The sequence below is a fragment of the Lepidochelys kempii genome, chromosome 5 (genome assembly GCF_965140285.1).
Source record: "Lepidochelys kempii isolate rLepKem1 chromosome 5, rLepKem1.hap1, whole genome shotgun sequence".
Lineage (NCBI taxonomy): Eukaryota > Metazoa > Chordata > Testudines > Cheloniidae > Lepidochelys > Lepidochelys kempii.
In genome coordinates this window covers 58,549,789-58,571,290 of record NC_136384.1, presented here as the reverse complement: position 1 = coordinate 58,571,290, position 21,502 = coordinate 58,549,789, and the positions used below count along the sequence as shown (strand labels likewise).

Here is a 21,502-nt window from a genome sequence, read left to right as displayed (position 1 = left end):
TGGAACCAGTGCTGTTCAACATTGTCAAAAGGATCTGGAAAAGGGATGAATGGTGAAGTGGCAAAATTTGTAGACAATTCAAAATTACTCAGAATAGTTAAGTACAAAACTGACTATGAAGAATCACAAAGAGATCTCATTAAACTGAGCGACTGAGCAACAAAATGGCGGATGAAATTTAATGCTGATAAGCACAAAGTAATGCACATTGGAAAAAAAGTAATCCCAACTATACATACAAAATAATGGGCTCTAACTTAGCTGTTACTACTCAAGAAAGATCTTGAAGTCATCGTGTAGAGTTCTCTAAGAACATGTGCAGCAGCAATCAAAAAAGCTAATAATGTTAGGAACCATTAAGAAAGGGATAGATAATAAAACAGAAAATATCATAATGCCACTACATAAATCCATGATATGCCCACACCTTGAATACTGCATACAATTCTGGTTGCCTCTCTTGAAAAAGGTTTAATAGAATTGGAAAAGGTGCAGGAAAAGGGCAACAAAAATGATTAGGGGTATGGAACAGCTTCCATATGAGGAGAGATTAAAGAGACTGGGACTGTTCATCTTACAAAAGAAATGACAAAGGAGTGGGAAGGATATGTTAGAGGTCTATAAAATCATGAATGGTGTGGAGAAAGTGAATATGGAAGTGTTGTTTACCCCGTTGTGCAACACAAGAACTAGGAGTCATGCAACAAAATTAATAGGCAGCAGGTTAAAAGATCAAAGGAAGCACTTCTTCAAACAACTCTGTCAAAGTGTGGAACTCATTGCCCAGGGATGTTGTGAAGGCCAAAACTATAACTTGGTTCAAAAAAGAATTTGATAAGTTCATGGATGATAGGTTCATCAATGACTCTTAGCCAAGATAGTCAGGACACAACCCCATGTCAGAAACTGGGACTGGACGACTGGGAGCTGGATCACTCAAAATTGAGCTAGTCTGTTCATTTCCTCTAAAGCATCTGGCACGGGCCACCATAAGAAGAAAGGGTACTGGAGTACATGGATTATGGGTATCCACCAGCACAGTGGTTCTTATGTTCTTATTACAATGATGGGTACTATGGAAAATCCTTATAGATAGAAAATTTCACTAATTTTTGCTTGAGTCTGTGGCTATTAGTTGTCGTATAGTTTCATTTTCTTTCAGATTTGAAGAAGTCAAGGTTATTCATGTCCATATTTGATTGCTGAATATTGCAATCCAAAATGGAGCTCAAACCTGGTTTTACTCACCATCTCAAATTAACAGGCATTTAGATTTCATATGTTAACATTCCCATGTAATGTAGGCTGAAAACAGCGTTATCCGGTATGGAAACAGAATTCTTTTTTTTTCTTTCTTTCCACTGATGAAAGAAAGTCTCCAGGGAATCTTTGCAAAAAGGAGTTTAACTTTAGGTGTTTTTACACCCCAGGTCTCTTTTGAGTCTTATCATGGGTCTATTGCAATTATCGGCCTAAAATGTTAATGTATGTTTGAAGTCTCAGTAGAGATGTTAGTGGTGAGGGCTTCTACATTCCATTTCCTTGGTTCATTTCAACATCTGCAGATTCCAGGTTAATCACTCTATCTGGGCACTGTGCTTAAGTCATCATATTTCTACAGGCTGTCCCGTCATATTGGGAAAACCTCTGGAGGGGGGCAGTGGACAGTGGGGGCAGCACAGAACCAAAATTTTCTAAATCTTGAAGGAACCATGTTGCCCTAGGAAGCTGTGCCAAGGTACATGGTTATAGCACAGATAGCCTCTCTCTATATGGGTAGCCTGAGATCTGGGTAGAGATTCAGGAGCCTCGCACGTGATATCTTCCTATTGCTACACTGTCATCGTTTATTACTTGCATCCAGAACATTTCAAAGTGAAAATTTTGCTGGTCAGATGGGAACTCAAGAGTACCTTCCTAGCAACCACATATCATGTGACTTCCTGGAATATGTAGTTTAACTCTGATTAAATCCCACTAGATATACAGAGAAGCTGCAAGCCAAGTTTGTTAGTTTGTTGTTTTGCAAATTATTGATAAAATATACAGACAATTCCCAAGGGGAAAATGTGCACATTCAGCCTAATGCATGTGCCTGGATACCCTCCTCTTCCTTCCCATTCAGCCACTTGTTCTGGAGCATGAAATGATACATTACACAATCTGTAAGCGAAGTGTAACCTTTCCCCTCAGCCCTTGTGAAAATGTCTATGGCATTTGCTCAGGGTAAAATACAGTTGTTAACACGTTAACTATAGGACAGTATATATGAAATAAAACCCAGCATACAGAAAGAGGAACCCAGTACATTCTCTGGTAGAGTAGGGGCACTTAATTTACCTTTCCCCTTAGGTTTAAAGGACACATTTTCCAACAGTTTCACATAGGTATTTAGGTACACATTAGAACATGAATCAGCCCCAAAACAAACCTTTGTCATAGCTAGTGTAGGAGTCAATTATATTCATTATTAAAACTTTTGTATCTTAGTCTCTTTGCATCCAGCAATAGCTCTTAGCCAACTTTGAAATTTTAGTTCCCCATTTATTCATAGTCTCCCCAATTATTTTCCCTTTGGGTTACCTTTTCCAGCATGTTATTATTTTTGTGATGAGGAGACAACCCTCAGCTTCTGTTTCCTTTGCAATACAAGATCATTTTCAGGAACACTCACGTCTCATGTGCTGGGTTAGACAAGCAAGATGGTGTTGTTTTTCCATTTACTTTCTTCTTTGGAGCATGCTGCATTCAAAAACAAAGTCTGTATCCCTGGGGTGTGATGGCATAACAGTAACTGTGTATACTGGCTCAGAAGATTACTTGTCCATCTCATGGGGATTCTGTACAATTTTCTGATATTCAGAGGATTATCTTTAATATAAATCTCTGGAAGTTCTGTATTAGCTATTCTTCTAAAAAGTCAGTGGATCATCTGGCAATTTATTAGCCTCCTCCATGCTACTTTCAAAGTTCTGAATTGATTTGATTTTCCAGCTACTCTGTCTACCACCACTTTACCCGCCATACCCAGATCCCCTCCTCATCCTTAGTCTGATTCCACATGCAGCACTGCAAGCCAGAAACAACTGGTGAAACAACCTTTGCTCCTAAGGCATTTAGGGTTTGATATAGCAATGTGTAGAGCACTTAACTTTAAGTATATGAATACTTCCAGTGGTTTAAGTATGCGCCTAGGGGCTAGATTCACAAAGAAACTTAGGTGTGGTGACACTGAGCATCACCATGACTAACTTCTAGGTGCCTAAAAAACAAACTGGGATTCACAAAGCCTGAGTTCAGCACCAAGGCTCCCTATACAATTAATGGGAATAGACAGGCACCTGAGAATGGAATCCACAGAAGCCAGCATGGTAGGTGACTCATCTTCTAAATTAGCCATTAGGAGATGCTGAGGAGAATGGTGTGTCCTAAGCCTCAACCTCTGCTTGAGGAAGTCAGCACCTAAATCCAGGTCAGAGGGAGGCACCTTCCTCTGTGTGGTATTCTCAGCTGCCAACCTTCTATTAGCATTAGGTGCCTACCCTGTGTTTGTGGGTGCAGGCAGCAGAAGGAGGCAGAGCCCTCCCTCGGAACTTTTAGCCCAGTGGTTAGGGTACTCAGCTGGGATGCGCAGCTTCCCAATTCAAGGCCCTCCTCCACCTGAGCAGGGCTCTGCCTTCTCTCATGTGAGTGCCCTAACCAATGGGCTATAATCTGATGAAGGGCCTTCCTTCTGCTGAAGCAGTTTCACTGTGGCTAATTAGAGTCCTTGGGGTGGGACTTCGGTGATGCTGAGTAGAAGGGTATGGCCTAATGGCTATTTTTAGGGAGTGGGTGTGTCTGTCTCCACTTAGGGCTTTTTGGTGGCAGGAAAGGGCTCTGCTCAGTTTCAAAGTAGAGAATGCTAGGATTGTGGGCATAGCAAGAAGGTTGTGTGCTTGGATTGTGAGCTTGGTGGGGGCAATGTTGGAATCACAGGCATGAGGAAGAGGGAGAGACAGCAGGTCAGACGGGCACTACAGGTCAGTCAGCTAGAGTTGTGTAATTTTATATATGAAGTCTACCAGTGATACATAGTTTCCTGTTCCTTTTGGAAGCTTGGCACTGGCAGAATCTATTTATAAGTAACAGGCATGTAATTCATTTGTAAGCATATGATGACATGGTGAGCTGTCATTTCAGTTCCCCTTGAAACAGGTGGAGTGTGAGCAATCCTTTTACATACCAGAGGGACAAATTTCATGTTACACTGTACTGTGTAACAAGCTTAGGGAACACTCCTCAGCGGAGACAAAGTGTGTTGCACCTTTTTAATGGCCACTGTAGTTGTGTCTTCTGCCTGGGCTGCTCCAGCAATGCTGGGGACATTCTGTTCGGCCCTTTGACCTGGCTTCAGCATTCTACAAGAGGTTATGTATGAATTTGAAAAGAATCTAAAAGGAAGGATCCTTCACTCATTGAAGAAACCCCTCCCATGGTAATTACAAGGCTGGGTTAGGATCCTATTTACACACATCTCTGGCCCTGACAGTTGTCAGTCTAGGTTAGGGTGGAAGAGATTGTTTTTAGATAGTTCAGAGCCCTGGGTGTGTTTCATAACAAGTTGTGTGTGTTGTACCCAAAATCTAGCTGCACAATTACTCATCAGCCTCCAAATTGGGCCTTGAGCTGATGACCTGAGTGAGTTTCAGTGTTTTAGTCCACAAATTTAAAGCAGTGAATTACCAGAGACTGTTTAGTACTAATGTGTTTAATTGATAAACAGTCTAGCATTGTGCACGACTGATGAATTCCTTACCCTCTGTGACAGAGCTTCTTCTCCGCCTCAGTGGGTCCCACACTTCTGTTAGCAATGGGTGGGGGTATTCCTCTTTCCCCTCAGAGTTTTCCCAGCGGGCTACGGTATTCCTCTTTCCCTCAGAGTTTTCCCCCCACGCCCCTGGGCTTGCTGTCCACACATTGCTGGAGCAGGGATACTCCCAGCCTCCTTGAAGAGGGGAAGGGACAAGGGAGCCTCTCAGTCTCTGATAACCCCTACAGGTGAGGTGGCCACAGACTAGACACCTGGTTCAGTCTCTCTCCTAGGGCAGGGTCTCTTCCCTCAGATCCTGGTTAGGCAGAGATTTGCCCACCCTTCGCCTCTGTACATGTAGGATTTCTTTCCTGGTGCTTGTCAGTAGCAGAACCGCCCAGCTCTCCAGTAGCTTGCCTTCCTCTCACAGCTCCTAGCACATGCCCCTGTTTGGCTGGAGACAAGGCTTTTAACAGGTTCTTGCAGGCCCTTGATTGGCCCCAGGTGTCCTAAATAACCAAAAATAACACTGTTCAGCTACCAAGGGAAAAGGGCTAATACTCACTTTAAGTAACCCTGTACCCACACTTTGGGGTAAAACTCTAGTGTATAAAGTTTCTGGCTAAGAATAACAGTTTGTAATACCAGCAATAATCCTTGAAGACCAATGTGCAAATCTGTGGGCTTGCAGGATATAAGTCAGTGACAAATCTGGTCCCAGGATGTTAGGGGGATCTAGGGCTTGTATGGCATGGGCAGAATTTAACTAAGTTATCAATCTCTGAAAATTAAAAGTAATATTCTGGACATTTTTTAAATTGCTGTGGGAGACCATTCACTGAAGTCAATGGAATTACTTTGGATTTACACCAGTGAAGGTGAGATCAGAATCTTGCCCAGTGGCTTTCTTTAAGAGGTTTCCTAATAGGATTACGTGCCTTACTTAGCAAAACAATAATACTTGCTTTATTTATTTACTTGTCTGCTCAGCAAGACTCTGTTGCACCAGCCAAATCAAACATCTTTTAAAAAATGTGAATACTCGATCAGGTCTATTATTATGCTCTTGATTCAACATCTAAATCACCATAAATGCCTAAAGAGCATCCATGCATTGTGTATGCTTATGTACACTATGACAATATATTGAAGCAAAATTTGGAGGAGGAAGGAGATGCTTTGACATGAGTTAGCATGAAAATAGATGTTTTTCTTCCAGCTGCCTAGAAAATTTGTACCTAGGCATAAACTGCAGCTCCTCTTGCTCCTTCAAGCCCAAAGGATAAGCTCCCAGGGGAATAATCAGAGGCTCTTTCTACATCTAAGAGAAAGGATGATCTAAACATGAGTCTCTCTGTTTTGTTCATGTACAACGATCAAACAGATGGTTGAAATCTAGTCCATTCATTTTACATGAGTAGATGTCTAACTATGTATTCATTCATCTGGTAAAATCTAAGAGCTACTTATAGTCTGCATCAGGTTTTAAATACTGCCTGGGATCGGAGTGCCAGCAGAAGCAATGAGTCTTGTCAATCTGAAGTCACTTTAGCTGTAAAGCTGCTCCTGTAAGGGTCTGGCTGTCTGACATATGTGAAGAGGAGCATGCAGGTGCAGTGCTTTGAGATGAATCTTTATTGTCTCTTGGGTACTCAGTGAACAGCACAAGTTAGCTGATAGTCTCATGCTATTAGAAAATAGGATTTCCCCCAGTGTGCATTTTCTCCCAAATCATTGAGTTTGTGATACCAAAACAGATTAGTCTGGTGACCGTCCACCCTACAAACATCACCAGTGGCTACAAATCCAAATTCTGCAACTAGCATCACCATACCAGCTTCTTCCAACAATGCTGATGTATTTACAGTGAACTCATGACCAGGCCCATTGAGCAACATGTCAAAGTGACACAAGATGTCAGCATTGATGGTCATGAGTCAAAATCAAACAAGCATTCTTCTTCCCACGTGTGTGTAAGCACGTACTGCAAACTAATAAAACATCTGTGACTGTACCAACTCCTTTGCAATTGAGCAATCCGTAGACAAAAGTGTCACAATCATTCTCCAGAACTATATTTCGTGTTAAGGCATTAGTGGACAGATGTGAAATACCTGCATTGCCCAATACTCACCATAAACTGACCCAGTAAGAACACGAAAATCCTTCAACTGCTGGTTTTCCTACATAATAAAAACATGTATATTGTCACGACTAGCAAACTGTACAAACTTGATTTTAATTAAATATGGGTGTATGAGAGTCTCAGTTTAATGACATATTTAAGAGACACAAGCACATAAAATAGCAAGCTCCCCATGTTGGCAGTGTCTACATATAGGCTAACAGTGAAGAAATATAAATCCCAAAATATGTATAGAGTATTCACTATTTTATAGAACATTATCCATTATGGCTGGTCCCCCAACAAGTTGCCTGATGAATGTTTAGGTAGCATGCTCCTAATTTTTAAAGACTGTCCCTAGCTTAGGAGCATGTTTTCAAGTCTCATTGACTTCAGCAGCTCTTAATCAGGTGCTTAAGTTCTGTCCTAAATAAAGAGGCTTTCCTGAATTGGGGCCCAAATCATAGAGATTCAAACTCTCCATCTGCACTATTGCCATTGACTTCAACAGTACCAGGATTTGACCCTCAGTGGGTATTTGCTTTGTTGTGTGGAGAGCACAAGAGCAGTGGACAAATGAACTGGCAGCCAGAGAACTTAGGACATTGTTCGACAAAGTGCATGTTTAAATTTAGGCATGAGCTTAAATCCTATTAACTTCAATGGGCCTAAAGTACCTGTGTAAAGTTAAGCATATGTTTGATTTACTGCACAGATATGCAGTTAAGTGTCTGTAAATTCTTTGCTCAACTGGGGCCTTGGAAAGGGCCTACCTGGTGAAAGATACTCTCCTCTTCAGATTGTGAATGGTAGAGGTGGCCTGCTGTCCTCCCCAGCAGTTGCAGAGGCTAGCGGGGCTGGCAGCTGAAGGGTTCACATTTGCTAGGCAGTATAGTCACAGTGAAGAGTAATTGGCTTCAGCAAAAGCGGGAGACACGCCTCCTCCCTGCCCACTGTACGACCAGATATGTATGTGTCATTGATAAAGGACAGTCCTTACATTTATTTAGTTGTGAAAATCATGGAATAGATTCCTTTATTTCTGATCAATTGCAAAACCATAGTCAAGGTACACTTATTCTGGCCCTGTAATTACCTCTCCTCCACTCTGCACACAGTCTCAGCCAAGGCTATTTCTCACATCTGAAAATTTGACTAAAAGTATGTATTTTTCACTTTCACACTTCTCCAAGAATGATTGAAGTGACGGTACTCACACTTACCAAAATAATTTCCTTCTAGGTGGAGACCAAACATGCAAAAATTCATAAAGCAGAAGTTCAGAAAGTTTTAAGCATATGCAAATATGGAATTATTATGGAAGCTGGACAACAATACCTGTTAACAGCAGCAGGATATACTAGACAAGCATTATAACAACTGATTTATTTATTTTTTATTTAGGAACAAACTATAAAGGTTACACTTTAGTAAAAGATCCCAGACAACCTTCTTAAAGACAGTTTGACTGTCAAAGGTCTCTGATGTCGCTCAGTTACGCAAAATGCAATTATAAAATGCACTATTTCAAATTAAAATGTCCATACAACAAAACAAACCCAACAACAGTGTAACAGAACCCTCAAGATATGCATAGACCTACTGAGTAACTGAGTGATCTTATAACTGGCCTTTATCTCTCCTTCCCTTCTGTTTGTTTCTGACCCTCACATGTTGTGTCATGTCAGAATTTATATTGTAAGATCTCTGGAGCAAGTATTGTGTCTTTACTTCCTTCTGTGAAGTTCACAGTTGTTAGCTCTCAAAAACCAAAGAACATATTACAGGGAGAGACTCTGTCATTAAAATCCTCTCCTGCTCAACTATAATTAACCACCTCAACTTCCAGTTCCAGAAATATTATTTTTCACTTGGACAGTGCTCAGACACAAATAATGACAGACATGTTTATATCAAATGAACTCTACTGGGTTTATTAAATGGTGTTACACATACAGGGTAATTAAAAAAAATCTACACTTCATGGAATATGTGCATCCACTTAGAGGATACAAATCTGGGCCAACTTCCATTGAATCTGTTGATGCTCAGTCACTGTAAAAATGTACAGGATATTTTCTGACATATAAAAAGAAAACCTACCATTCTTTGTTAATCATCCAGTTCAGCTCACAGCATTCTACCACACAGCTGCATGTAGTGTTTTAGTGCAAAAGGAAATAAAAATATAAAAATATGGAGATTTGAATTTTAAAAAAAACAACCAATGGCGTTAGAGGTGAGTGTCTGCTATGGGTATTCTTCTAAGTTCTACAATCTGGGAGTTAGCCATGCTGCCTCCATCCTGGCTGCCATGGTAGGAATCATTATCACTGATATTGAGGCCTGCACCTGAAACACAAAGCCAAGAAACAAACAATGAGGACTGAAGACTGAAACAGCAAGGATGACATCATATCCTGTTACACAAGGAAATCTGCCCTACTTCTCTATTCTTATTACAGCAGCTCTTCTCCTCCCCCACAAAAGTACAGCAGATTTTCTGATATGGTCTACAGCTTTGCACCCACAGACTGTAGGCTCATTTAACTGAGGACACATCTCTGCACCTACATTGTTCATGTCTTTGCCCACAACATAGGTCACTTAAATGTCTCAGTACCTGATTTGATGGTGTGAACAGGTACTCGGATGTCTACCTCACAGTCTCTGTTCCCCTGACATCACATGCATAAATGGAAGCCTGGTTAAGGTAGCGCTCAAAATTTGACCCTCAGGAGTTTCTTTTTAGGGGATTCATTTCTAGTGGTGGAATCTACCATATGATGCTAAAATGATCATTTCAGCTGTTTCAATAGGGTTCTACTTTCAGCATGACCAAATGGGCAGGTTAAATATCCCTCCTTAACCCTCCCTGCTTAAACCTACAACTGGCACTGGCTGATGCATTGTGCCTGTCCTCTAGTACAAGATAACACTGTAGTAAACAAAGCATAAAAATGAACAGCTCTTATTTGGGCTTTTCGGGACTTGAGATTCAGATTTATTCAGAACTGCACATCAATGAAATTAAGTGTGGTAACTCCAAAACAGATTAACACCAGACATTACTTTCCAGTGAAATCAGTTATAGATAGCCAAGGGCTAAGGAAAATTACACAGACTGGGCAAAATCCAGTGACTCCAGTGATTGCAAAGGAGTTACACCATGAATGATATTTGGCTCATTAGGTTCTGAAAATGTCATGCTCATGAAAGCCATAATTTCCATTTTTTCAGGCTAAAATATTTTAAGAAATATAAATCAGTTGTAAAGCTGACTTCTTGCTCTTCTCTCCCTAGCTGGCATCCTAGGCTTTAGAATGTTTAGGAATGGTAAGGTCGGGAGTCAACAGTTTTCCTTTTAAGTTTCAGAAGGTCCTCATATTTTTTTAGGTCACCAGATGCTCTCTCTTTAGTAAGTTTCACCATGCACTTCCAAATAGGAAACTGGGGGGGGGGGGAGGCTGAATATAGGAAATGTGAAAGATCAGCTATAAGACATAGGCTGTGATTTTGAATATGGAGAAGGACTCAGAAGGAAGCAAAGTGACAGGTTAACTTTTTCAAGAAGGTATGGATTCAGAGTAGCAGCCGTGTTAGTCTGTATTCGCAAAAAGAAAAGGAGTACTTGTGGCACCTTAAGACTAATCAATTTATCTGAGCATAAGCTTTTGTGAGCTATAGCTCACTTCATCGGATGCATGTGAGCTGTAGCTCACGAAAGCTTATGCTCAAACAAATTGGTTAGTCTCTAAGGTGCCACAAGTCCTCCTTTTCTTTTTTCAAGAGGGTATAACACTGGGTGTGTGAATTCATTCAGGGGAGAGATCACTATCAAGCAAGAGAGGTGTAAAAAGCTGTCTGATGGGGCAGGATGTACCATAATGCTAGCTGTGGAGGAGTTTAGAGTCTGAATTAGCGAAGCTCTGAAGTTGAGGAGTAGGTTTATTAAAGCCAGTGTGCCTACTCCTACACTTAAAGTTAGACACTAAGTGCTTAATTACCTTAATGATGAAACTGTTTGAAATTGAAAAAAGCATAACTATTTTTTTCCTTTTCTTGTTTTTTGCACTCTTTCCTTCTCTTAGATGGGGACTGTTTAGTTTAGAAAGGAGAGATACAATATGAGTGATATAGAGAAGGTAAATCAGACACTCATATTGGCCTCTTATTATGCAAGAACAAGATGGCATTCAATGAACTTGAAAGGCCACACATGTAAAATAGATAAATGAAAATTATTTTTTTGCACAAAACAATTAGCCTGTGGAATTTATTGCCACAAGATATCTTTAAGACAAAGAGGTGAATGGCTTTCAAAAAGGATTAGACACTTACATGTTTAATGAGGATTATTTTACAATGTACATGAACCCTCATGCTTCAGGTCATTAGGTAACCACTAACTGATGGTGTTAGAAAGAAATTTCTCTTGCAAACATGTTATTCCAGCATTGTCCATTGTGGGGGTTTCTTGAAGCATCTGGCAATGGTCATTATCAGAGACAAGTTTCAGAGTAGCAGCCGTGTTAGTCTGTATCTGCAAAAAGGAAAGGAGGACTTGTGGCACCTTAGAGACTAACAAATTTATTTGAACATAAGCTTTCGTGAGCATCCGATGAAGTGAGCTGTAGCTCACGAAAGCTTATGCTCAAATAAATTTGTTAGTCTCTAAGGTGCCACAAGTCCTCCTTATCAGAGACAAGATACTAGACTACATGGACTAATCTGATATTGCAGTACTTACATTCCTAAATGGAACATGGCCAGGCAGCATCCTTTTAGGAAGGAGACAACAGATTGTTGTGTTTAAAATAGGTTAATTCCCTTTATAACAGTCATTGCTCTGACAAAATGTTTAGGAATTGATCCTTTTTAGGAATTAGAGTTTCAATGTAACCCGGGATACCAAACTACCAAACAGTTGGTCTACAGATTAGTGAGGCTAGGAGTGTTTACAAGACAAGGTTTGCAGAGTTCATTGGGCCAGCTTGTTCTCAGTTTAGGGCCCATCTTGCCTCAGAACTAGATGTAATCATTTCAGAGTGAGCATGGTTACAGCTGCAAAACCAGCAAGGCCCCTCCAGTGACATCTACTGGTCAAAATATTTATTCAGTGAATCCCAACACTCAACATACTTTAAAAATTGTTCCACATGAAGGGCCTAAGTTTGATCTTACTTAGCTGCCTGCACACGTATCAAGCTTTCACTATAATATCTGTGAAAAATGTTGAATGTTATTTTTATCTGTTGTACACATTTTTAGGGGTATTTTAATCATATTATAAACACATAGACTATATTCTGCATCCATCACACTTTTTTAGTCAATGTGCAATATTAGACATTACATACAAAAATCTGATGGTAGATATACACACACTCTTACACTTTACATCTCATTTTATGGGATTGGCTGGCTATAGAGATTGGTAGAGTAATATGTCACCAATTGATCCTCTAGTGACAAATTTTAGGATTCAATGGAAATGAGTCCTTGGTCCTAGTGGAACCATGTCCCACATCCACTATTTCAGCTAGCACCTCTGTTGGCAGTAACAATGGAGAAGCCAATTGAATGGGCAGGGAAATCACCTTCTCCCCCTTTTCTCACCTTTTGACTTGTTCCTTTCAGACCGGATATGAGGTACATTGGTGAGGCAAGGTGGGAGAGCTAAGATTGCCATTGCCTGTACCATAGCTGTGGATAAAAAGGACTTTTCTCTACAAGAAGTTTATCCAGCACCTTTCAGGAATGCTAAACAACTGAACATTTCAGCCAATATTTTCAAAAGTGACTTCTAGTTTTGGGTTCCCAATCTGAGATACTGAGTCTCAAAGTGAGCACGCAAAATGATGGCAGCCAAAATTAGCAGACTCTTTTGAAAATGTCGACCTGTTCAATACTATATTCAACGAATTATTGTGGGACGCTTACATGGCGTTGTGTGTTGTATTTTAATAACCAATTTACTTTTCAAATTATTTTTGATTTTGGAGGGTTTTTTACATTATTAACGCAGAAGGGCCAAATTCAGGCTGGCAGTGAACAAAACTTCCTTAAACATTGCAAATGTGGGTCATAAACCTGCCTTCCTTGGTTCTGTCATCACTTGATAATCTCAGGTGTAGTGTGGTAGTGATTATGAGCCAAAAGTATGGTATGACTTCTAATGACTACTATAAACAGACCTGCTCCCCAAACAGCTTATTCATACCACAGGCAAGAGAAGGAGCAAAACTGTGCATCTAGGAATGTTTTGGAGGCTTTTATGTGTTGAACCTCCATCGGGCCCAGAGGGAGTGACTTCAGTAGAAAGGCAGGGGTGGGAGTGTTTGTGATTGGTGGGAATATGGTTCGGACTGAGAGGTCAGTAAGGCTAGCATTCAGTTCCGGCATTAAATTTATGCCTAAGGAGCAAAGCTTATGAGTAATTCACTGCTTGAGGCCAGCATCCACCGATTTTTCCCTTCATCCCATCCTTTTTTAACTACACTCCCCCCTTACATAACATGTGGAGATCCAGCAGCTTACTGCTTTCTAGACAGGAGGACTGAAGTGTAGCTGTGCTTAAATGGGAGTCACTTTAAAATGGTTTTATATCTTAATTACCCTAAACCCATGTATTAGAGTGAATCAGTCTTAAAGAGGAGGGGCTCATTAAGCTGTCAAGATGAGCTTGAGAACTAAAAAAGGAATCAGACAAAATGTGATTTAGCCCAAAATGAATGGGTATTATTAGATAATTAATGTAATTAGCAATAACTAATTATGGAATAATTATCCTTATTCAGTGGAAGCATAGTCCTTTGATTTATTATGAAAGCCATAAAAGAAATAAAATAAAATAAACCATTTAAGCCAACCTAATGACTAGCAGGAAACAAACAAGGTTTTAGCATCAATCAACAGGCAGTACATTTTTTTATATTATTTTTCCTGGAGTAATCTTTCCTTAATCCCTTGCACAGAGCTGAAGCTCTTGGAGTTATACAAACTACATGATACTGTACCCAATTTCTCTGCTTCCCTGGCACAATGCTGCATTGGAGCCAGCTTAACTGGCCACTGGAGAATTCCCCCATAGTGGAATCCTTGGGTGACGTAGACTCACCATAGTGGCTCCTGTAGTATTCCTTCCAATACAGGGGGGCTAGCTAATGGAAAGGGGACATAGCTGGGTGTTCTTATGTTCAGCAATTCCTGGCTGACAAACAACCCCTGAGATCATTGGCAGCAAACATAAATTAGAGAAACCTTCAGGTTGCTCTGAATTACCTCTGCATTTCATACCGGAGTGTCACAGAGACATCTTTGCTCATTCTCATGCTGACCAGTCCCTCAGGATCTGAGCCATTATTTCTAGCATAATTAGGGCTACCTGTAGAAGGTTCTGGATTGACAATCTTGGGGAATGAAGTCTTCTACTTATCCTTAGACCAGGTAAAACAAAGGCAACAGGAGTGCAAGCTTCCCCACCCCACTAAAATGCCTCAACCTTTTTCAAAAGGGGCTACCAGAAATGCACTGTGCAGTACAGGGCAGTCTGAACAACATGTTCATGCAATCTTAGGTCATTCTCTTGAGTCTGCAGAAAGGTTGTCAGATAGTATTTAATAGGAACCAAATAGAAATGCTTTTCTTAATAACCTCAAATGAAAATGTATCTTTTCTCCTTTGCCTGCATCTTTTAATTGCTCTCTCGTTGTTTATCCCCATAATTGTATTATTTAACTCTGCCATGGATTTTGGATTAAGTGTGATGGGCCACAGCCACAAAGTTTGGATCCTCATTCTCTTCGGGATTTTCCTTGGATACATTAGACAGGTGGGGCCAGTTCAAATCTTGATTTGATTTGAATCTGGATTTGATTTATCTAGCTACTTTTATGATCTCCATTACTGGAGTTTTCCTAAAGCCTGGAGCTGTTCAGAACCAAGGTCTTGGCTCAAACTCACCTCTCATATAAAATAAAGTTGTGCTGAACTAAGGCAAACTATTCTTACTGTTGGTTAATAAACCGCCATCACATTAAATCCCTGCTACTCTCAAATTGGAACCGAAGTTTTAAGGCCCACTCCTGCACACTCTTTACTATTGAATGTTGTGATTACTGCTGTGAATGGCTCAACTGACATCAAATGCAGCTGCACAAAACAATAAGCACTATTATTGGTGGTAAGCATATGAACATCTAACCCATAATGACGAAAGTCTCCATTATTATCAGGGATCATAGTTTTCCGTAATTAAAAAACAAAATTCTCCAATAAAAAAAACACAAAATCCACAATTTTCCACAATTAAAATGAAATGCTTAACTTTAGTTTCCCTAGCCACAATATATATAGGTATCAGTTGAATACAATGTTTTACTGATATACAGTAGAACCCCATTTATCCGAGCCTCCATTATCCGGTTGTCAGTATTAACTGAGTCACCAGCTGTCCGGGGCGAACAGTGACTGGGGCTCGGGAGGTCAGTCCCAGGCAGCTGCGTAATGGAGGCTCAGAAAACAGGGTTCTACTGTACGTTTTTATTTTTTCACAAAATTGTAAAAACTAAAGATTCTCTTTAAAAATGCAAATTCCAATTTTTTCCATGGCAAATGGATTTCTAGGATCCCTGTTTATTACCAATTTTCTGTGTCATTCAGTTTCCCGAAGATTATTTTAAAAGCATATGGAAGGAAAAAATAAAACAAAAAAATAAAGGCCACAAATTTTTTAAATGAATGCCTGAAGCCAGCGGGAGCTACCAAGTGCTCAGAATTTTTGAAAATCTGGCAACTTATTTAGATACCCTGTTATGGATTTAGGAATCTAATTTCAGGCGCCCAATTTCGAAAATCTTGGCCAAAAACTGTACTAAATGCTATAGTAGTTAGCAGTAGACTGGGTGACAAAAGAAAAATGTGCTGAAAAATGTCCAGTAGAAATGAACATGTTCAGGAAATGAACCGCAGGTTGGACAATGTAAAAAAATACCATTGAAAGTGACAACCTATAAAGAAATAATTTGGTAGCTTTGTGCCTAACCCTAGAATAATCTTATAATTCCCTTTTTCATTAAAAACAAAAAACAAAAAACAAATCAATTGGCTTGTTAGGATATAGATATTCAGGCCTTAGGATATAGATATTCAGGCCTGTCTGCAAAGGCCTGTACTTTAAGAATTTAGGTGTATTCTTATCACTTGGCTAGTTCTAGAGGTATAAAAGAAAGAATCAAAATCACTGTCTGGCGGTGTAAGGGCCTTCTCTTACTGTCACAGTCTGAGGCCCTGTTCTTAGGCTAAGGCCTTTGGCTAAGCAGCAGAGGCAGCCATAAGCTAGGAAGCGACCGGTCACCTCCTCACATCCCAAACTAGTCACATTGAAATAAGGTGCTATTGGGCTGTTAGGAATACAGTCCTGTCCTGATAGTGCCTATCACCTCCAGAGAAAGGGAAGTGCCTAGAAAATGTTAAAGGAAACTTAGTTTGATAGCATCCTGTGTGGCAAGAACTCACTTATCAATACTGGGATGTGAAATCCTCACTTCTGTATTGTTTTGTCATTATAGTTCCCACTTTGCTATTGTTTGTCTGTATAATCTCTGTCTGGTTCTGTGATTGTTCCTGTCTGCTGTATAATTAATTTTGCTGGGTGTAAACTATTAAGGTGGTGGGATATAATTGGTTACATAATCATGTTACAATATGTTAGGATTGGTTAGTTATTTTCAGGAAAATGATTGGTTAAGGTATAGCTAAGCCGAACTCAAGTTTTACTATATAGTCTGCAGTCAATCAGGAAGTGAGGGGGTGAGTGTGTGGGTGGGAGAGATGGGAACAGGGAATGGGGGTGGAGAAATTGGAATCATGTTTTGCTAAAGAGGGGAAATGGGAACAGGGAATGGGGGTAAGGAAATTGCAATCATGTTTTGCTAAAGGGGGAAATGGGAATGGGGGTAAGGAAATTGGAATAATATTTTGCTAAGGGCAGGAATGGGAACAGGGACACAGGTGTAAGGCTCTGTGGTGTCAGAGTTGGGAAGGAGGATACTAAGGAAGGAAACTGGAATCATGCTTGCTGGAAGTTCACCCCAATAAACATTGAATTGTTTGCACCTTTGGACTTCGGGTATTGTTGCTCTTTGTTCATGCGAGAAGGACCAGGGAAGGAAGTGGGTGAAGGAATAAGCCCCCTAACATGGCTTACTATTGTTTTATAAAACAAAAACAAGTTAAGTGGCACCAGCAGAATGTGTATCTTTGTGTATTTATTGTAACATTGGCTGTTTATTTGGAAGCTGCACTGAATTAAATGTGGAGGATTTTCTCAAGCACAGAAAGGAACATGAACACTTTTAAATGGTTAGCGTTTCACATACATAGGACTAAAGTAAAGGGTCCCCACTGTTGGGGTGCACTTTTTAATTAAATGGGAAACGTGCAACTGTTCAAGGGAAGTTCAGATTTAATGTACATATTCTCTGTCTTTATTACACACACATATGTAAAGTATAACATGAAGTCAAGATACAGTTATATTGTAATAGTATTCTTTCATATTTAAAATTATTATTTAAAATTATTATTTTAAATTATTATTTATGATACAGTACACACTACATTTATATAAACAAATGCATACAATATAGGTATAGTACTGCACCATATATTAGGAATTTAAATGAGAGAATACTATTTGAAGCTTAACTTTTGAGGGATCAATCCAATCTACACTGGAGTTAATGGGAATCATTCCATAGAGTTTAATAGGAGTTGGATTGAGTCAGTATAAAGACAGTATAAATACACTTATTAAAACAGCTGAAACCTGGTGAAGGGAGAGAGCCTGAATGTCTATGCTGCTTTTATTAGCCCCACTGCGTAGGTCCCGCAAACCCAAGTCTGGGCTCAGACTCGCTGCTGTGGGGTTTGTTTGTTTATTTATTTGGTTTTGCTTTGCTATGTAGACTTACCCCTAAAGTACTTGGAGAAAAATGTTAAACTTTCAACCTTTCCTGGCTTCTGTTGGTTTGTATCACAAGCTTAATGTTATTCAAATGATGCTTTTGTAGGCCTATTTCCCTTGTTATTTCAAATAATATGGTCATTATTCTTAGTTCAGAGAATAACAGTTCACACCAAAACAAAAATGTTGCTCTAGATTTGTACTGGCAATCAAGAATGTGTTAGCAGCAATTGGATCTTCCCTTTTAGTGACTCCCTGAGAAACTGTTATGTTACAAAGCATAGCATACAGGCTTCTAGAAACCAAGAAAAAAAACTGCTACTCACCAGTTTTTAAAGCAAATATTAAGTCATCAAACTCTTGTGATTCCTCGTCAGACACCAATGAGCTGTTACTAAATCCTCCAGAAGTGTTGAAGGCATGCCCATTTTGCGGGCTCTGCTTAAAAGTAGCACTGGCCTGACTAGTTGGCCGCAAGGATGCCCTCTCCCAGTCTGCTGGCACCTTAAATGAGTTTAAAAGTCTCAAAGCTGCAGTTATCATCAAAAGCTATAGTACATGAATAGTTCTGTCTGTCCACATTCTTAACCAGACCCTCTTCACTGCCGTATCTGAACGGTTTGAACCCATGACTATGCAGGATCAAGGGAGTCATAATGGGCTTTTTTGGCACCTCTTCCTGGGGAAAGTCTAGCTCAATGTTTTTCTCTTTAAAATTACTGTAATTGATTACAAGTAATTTGGCTTTGTGTTCATTATGAATGGTCTAGTTGGTTTAAAAAAGTCATCCAACTTTTCCCCATATCTGAAGATTCTCCTCAGGTACAGAGAAGTTCTAATTAAAGTATTCTAAAATTCCATTGAAAATCTCTTTGTTTGTTCTTTCTTTGAATGTCAACGTGGTTGCCTTTCCCCATCTGAGACCCTCCAAAACAGTCTGTCTTTCCTCTCCATACCATCTAAGATCCTCTTTCTTTCCACTTGATACGACCCTTCGCTGGTGCCCCACTCTCCCTCCCATCCCACGACAATCTTATTTATTTGTTTAAATAATTCATCTTCACAATATTATGTGCCTTTGAAAATGCTGGGGCAGAGCTTGGTAGTACATCCCATCAGCCATCTAATTCAAAACTAGAACTGGCCAGAAAACAGAATTTCTGTCCCAGAAAAAAAAAGAGTTTGAATTGTTTTTGTTTCACAGAACTCATCATGTGACAAATCCAATTGTGACATCCATAAAGATCAGAAGTGAAAACCTGGCCCTACTGAAGTCAACAGGAGTTTTGCCATGGACTTCAATGGGGCCAGGATTCACCCCAGAATTACAGTAACCTGGAAAGTATTTTATGTTGACTGTGACCTACTTTTCAAATACTCAATCCATGGCCTTATAACAAAGCTAATAAGCAATGTAAAAAAAAAGGGGGGTGGAGTGGGGTGATCTATAGCTCTGATGTTACCAGAGAGCTGTAATTCAGAGGAGTGCTACCATGCCTGACAATAGCAACTTTTATTGTACAAGCTAACATCATTATATATCTCCCCCTCCCCCCAAATTCAGACATGAAGCATAAAAACAAAAATAATCCCACCCCGGCAATTCACAGGTGGTCATCTCACATCTATGTATATCACTGTTTCCCCATTCAGCTTTACAGTAAGTATGATAATGATTATGAGGTATAGAATACAGGTACCTCTTCTATAGCACTGATCAGGTTCTGAGTAGACTTGCTGATCTCTCCTCCTGCTGGGGGCATCCCACTGCCATGTGTGAAGAAGGCGGAGCCTGGGCTTGTGTGTCCATTCATATCTATGGTGTAACTTGCTTTCACAGGGCAACAAAGCTGGTTGTGTAGGATAAAATACACCACAAAGACGTAAAGACCCTGGAGAAAAGGAAAGCATCAGTGAAATGAAGCAATCCTAGATTGGGAACATAGAGTCATGACAAGATTCTACATGCCGTAGCAGATGCCCTCTTTTACTCCAACAGCCAATGGTTCATGTGATTGGGATATGAAACACTGAATCACAAGAGCAGGTGTCATTGTAAAACTCAGGTTTAGAAGTTAACAGTAAGCGTAATCTTATGTCCTGAGGCCCCCAGTAATGGTCATTAAAAATGATTATCTGGTTAACCCACCCAGTTGTGAAGCCAAGATCAGAGCAAAAAACAAGTTTCGCAGCCATCACAACAGTGAGAAAACAGGTTTAGGGACTGCTTTACAACAGAAACTGGCAACTGCTCACCACTTATTTTATTCTGCCAGCCACTATTTTTTGTTCTCATATTGACCTGCTGGCTTCTTACATTCCTGCTCTAACATCAATCTCATGCAAACTGCTTTGCTGCCATCATTGATATCAAGCTGCAGTTTTAAAAGAAATTCTCCATGCTACTCCCTAATTGAACAGTGGCTTTCATTTATGATTTTTACAAGAGCCCTACTGTGTGTGTCTCTGTGGCTCTTCTTTAAAACTTGCTAATTTTGACCTTTAAGTTGAGCCAACACAAAGTGTTAAAACTGTGTCTTTTGTCTGCACAAAAATCATATCATTTAACTTTTGGGACTGAAATCTGACTCTCTCTTTCTGGTCTGATTGTTAAATTATATGAATATTGGGTGTGGGCAGAAGGGAACAACTTTTTAAATAAAGAAGAAGGAGTTAATTCCGAGATCTGCAGAAAGGAGAATTCTAGAAGGCTTCCTTTTATTGAATTTGCATTGTTTTAATGGCTCCCTCTGTCGTCAGGACTTATGAAAAAACTAAATAGGGCAAGTCGTTTGAAATGTACCCTACAGGCATGAAACTTGTAATTGAGCTTATAAATAGTAAATGAGCTTTCATTTAGCCTCTTATTCTGAGGAATTTCTAATGTTTGCAACTTTAAATATGAAACGAGACTGGGAACACCCAGTTTCTGCATGTAGGTACACCTACGCAACAGAGACTGAAACCACACTTTATCAGAGAGTCACAGATTCATAGATTTGAAGGCCAGAAGAGGCCCTTATGATTATCAGGGCCAGATTAAAGACTTTTAGAGCCCTATGCACTATGGAAATTTGGGGGGGAGGGTGGATGCTACCTATCTTAGACTAGATAGAGAGGGCCCAAGCCTGTGGGGTTGCTTCCCTCTGCATAAGAATGGGGAAGGGGTACTATACCCTGTATGCAGCCAGGGACCTGCTCCCAGTCCCACCTATTCCTGATCTCAGGCTCAACTGCTGGTAGGAGTAGTAAATCCCCAGCCCTGCTTCTGCCTCTGGGCTCTTGTCTTGCCTCGGGCCTGGTAGGATCTGAGTGCAGCTGGGGTGGGCAAGTTGCTTCCTGCACTATTGATCATGGGTGCAAAACCTAGTGGCACTATGACCCTGTGAGCCAGATCACACCACCACTCACTCACTCATTCAGCTGGGGTGGCCAGGCTAAATCTGAAATAGGGGTCCTGTGCAACTGCACCCAGTGCATACTGGTTAATCCAGGCCTGATGATCATGTAATACAAGAAGATGAAACCCCAATCGGCTGAATACCATAAAAATGCCCCCTAAAACTATTGCAATGTTTGCTTCAGATTTTTGCAAAACAAGTTTAAGAGCAATAAA

General features: G+C 40.1%; 1 protein-coding gene across 8 annotated transcripts in view; it reads right to left on the bottom strand.

Moving 5' to 3' along the window:
* Positions 1-8,824: 8,824 nt before the first annotated feature.
* Positions 8,825-21,502, bottom strand: part of ADGRV1 (adhesion G protein-coupled receptor V1) — a 412,444-nt gene continuing 399,766 nt past the window's right edge. For 6 of the 8 annotated variants that reach the window (XM_073344461.2, XM_078852798.1, XM_078852799.1 and 3 more), the window contains 3 exons: positions 19,587-19,778; positions 18,213-18,390; positions 8,825-9,269 (listed from right to left, as the gene is read on the bottom strand). In XM_073344461.2, coding sequence (XP_073200562.2) covers positions 9,151-9,269; positions 18,213-18,390; positions 19,587-19,778 — 489 coding nt within the window. In that variant the 3' untranslated portion in view covers positions 8,825-9,150. Of the gene's footprint in view, positions 9,270-18,212; positions 18,391-19,586; positions 19,779-21,502 lie in introns of those variants that run through there. The other 2 variants (XM_078852800.1, XR_013635786.1) reach the window with 2 other exon arrangements.